Source organism: Spinacia oleracea, chromosome 4 (assembly GCF_020520425.1).
Source record: "Spinacia oleracea cultivar Varoflay chromosome 4, BTI_SOV_V1, whole genome shotgun sequence".
NCBI lineage: Eukaryota > Viridiplantae > Streptophyta > Magnoliopsida > Caryophyllales > Amaranthaceae > Spinacia > Spinacia oleracea.
The window spans coordinates 107,063,993-107,066,081 of NC_079490.1; the positions used below are offsets into that span (position 1 = coordinate 107,063,993).

Here is a 2,089-nt window from a genome sequence, read left to right on the forward strand (position 1 = left end):
TTGGACTACTTCAAAAAAAATGTGTATATGGAATTCAGAAAGTTTCTCCCTCGTCATCACCCATATCGTAAGAAGAAAAGGCAATTCAATGGGTGCACGGAGGAAAAACAAGCTCGTATGCCTTTGACTGGAAAACAAATTTATGAGAAGATCAAGAATATTGAAACGAGTTATGGTAGTAAAGTTGATGTCCTTAGGGTGGAGTGTGAACTACTATCTTACATGATGTCCAATATGCCTAAATTTTCATCAGCATTATCACTTTCTGCTTCAATTTTTTCGTACAAAAAGGACACACTGACTTCTGTCAAATCTCGTGATATCTCTGAGTTTCTCACGAAGGATTTCGCCAGTATTAAAGTACTTCAAGTTTAGATGATGTATGTTATTTTGCCTATGCTATCTCATTTGATTCTACCTACATGGCGATTTATAAAATCTTTGTTATCCTTTGATCTTATGGTTAATGACCCTATGTTTGCATATGTAGGTACTTGTATCATGAAAACATATGCCCCTTAAAGTTGTCTCATATTAACTTTTTGTGTCCCGATGCAATTTCTTGTGCCACAATGAAGAAGAATCGTTTAAGCGTTATTGACTATATAAAAGATGCTTTCTTAAATGAAAGGAAAAAGGATGTGCAGTCAAAATTCTTGTTGGCCCCCTACCATGAAGGGTATCTTATATAACCTGCTAACTTTTATATATGTTATTTATTTTTTAATATTATTAGAACTCTTGTTTTCATGCAACTAATCATATAATTGGGTACTTTATAATAGGAATCATTGGGTTCTTATCGTCCTTGATCTTGTCCTTGGCCTAGCATACGTGTTTGATTCGGCCACTCCTCCCCCTCCCGGGACACAGAAGTTAGAAGGGTTCAATTGTATACAAATGTAAGTTGAATGTACAAACCCATTTGCAACTCATTATATTATATATATCAATAAAACACATGCTATATTTAATTTCTTTATTGAAAGTAATATGATTAGATTTTTGATAGAGAACTAAAGTGTTATAATTATTGTTTATGTAGGGCATATAGAATTTATTGGACTAATCTTGAAAATGACAAACGGAAGATTAAGTCACAAAAGTTACGATTCATACAGATGAAGGTACTAATTAAAGTTTGTACTCCTTAAATCTCTTAATTTGAAAATATTTGCTTTGACACATATATACGTGCTTCATTTGTGTAAATAGTGTGCTCAACAAGTTGATGCAGTGGATAGTGGTTATTATGTGATGAAATACATGCATGATGTTGTCACAGTATACAATGAATACAAGGATAATTTGTCTGAGGTACGTGAACTTATTTAATTAGGTATAAGATTCAATTTTCTCTTAAATTAGTTTTCGAGTAATTAATACCAAGTTTTTCTTTTTTGAAGGGTTATGTACAAAGAGAAATGCCATATTCTGATGAGGAGTTAGAAGAAACTCGAGAACAATGGGCAAAGTATTTTAAGGACAACTATTTGATGGATGCCGGCGAATGAGTTTGTTGTGATCTAGTAATGTATGTTTTATGTTTTTGTTATGTGTTGGATATGACGTTGGATGCTACTTGGAGCATATATGTGGTTATTGGAACATATATGTATGTTATGTACGTCTTTTATACAGGTCTTTATAAATTCTAGTTTTGTCCGGGTTTCGCAAATTACAAGGGAAACTATGGCAAATTTTTTGCAACCTATTAATAATGTTTTTATTATAATTTTTTTGTCAAAATAACAGGATTGTCAAAATCTGCATCTGATCGGAGCTATTATATTTATTTATTTTTTTTTAAAAAAAACATTATTTCCAGCCCGTGTGCTAGAACTAAGCTGCAAAATGACAACTAATTGCAGCGCGTATTTCTCAACAAGGCGCTACAACTACTTTTTATTTGCAGCTTAGAGTGGTCGATCAGCGCTGCAACTAATACACTATTTGCAACCTATACAGGTAACCAGGCGCTGTAAATAACCTATTTTTTGCAGCGTGTACGATCGCTGCAAAAAATCTTATGGTATTTGCAGCCATCACTTGCAGCGCGCGAAAATGCTGCAAAAGCCTGTTTTACGCG

At 33.5% G+C, this 2,089-nt stretch overlaps 1 protein-coding gene across 2 annotated transcripts; it reads left to right on the top strand.

Moving 5' to 3' along the window:
- The first annotated feature begins 493 nt into the window (after window positions 1–493).
- Window positions 494–1,535, top strand: LOC130459246 (uncharacterized). 2 transcript variants are annotated; one of them, XM_056826477.1, is made up of 5 exons: window positions 494–679; window positions 786–902; window positions 1,046–1,127; window positions 1,216–1,317; window positions 1,407–1,535. In XM_056826477.1, exons 1-5 carry the CDS (start codon window positions 573–575, stop codon window positions 1,512–1,514), a joined length of 516 nt encoding a protein of 171 aa, XP_056682455.1. In that variant the 5' UTR covers window positions 494–572; the 3' UTR covers window positions 1,515–1,535. The 2 variants fall into 2 exon arrangements, with proteins under 2 accessions (XP_056682455.1, XP_056682456.1); XM_056826478.1 differs by lacking the exon at window positions 1,216–1,317 and having other exon boundaries at window positions 1,407–1,524.
- The last annotated feature ends 554 nt before the right edge of the window (window positions 1,536–2,089 follow it).

Coding starts and splice junctions, on each gene's coding strand:
- LOC130459246 (XM_056826477.1), top strand. CDS start 573: ATGAAGAAGAATCGTTTAAGCGTTATTGACTATATAAAAGATGCTTTC. Junction 903..1,045: donor GGGTTCAATTGTATACAAAT/GTAAGTTGAATG, acceptor TTGTTTATGTAG/GGCATATAGAATTTATTGGA. Junction 1,318..1,406: donor ACAAGGATAATTTGTCTGAG/GTACGTGAACTT, acceptor TCTTTTTTGAAG/GGTTATGTACAAAGAGAAAT.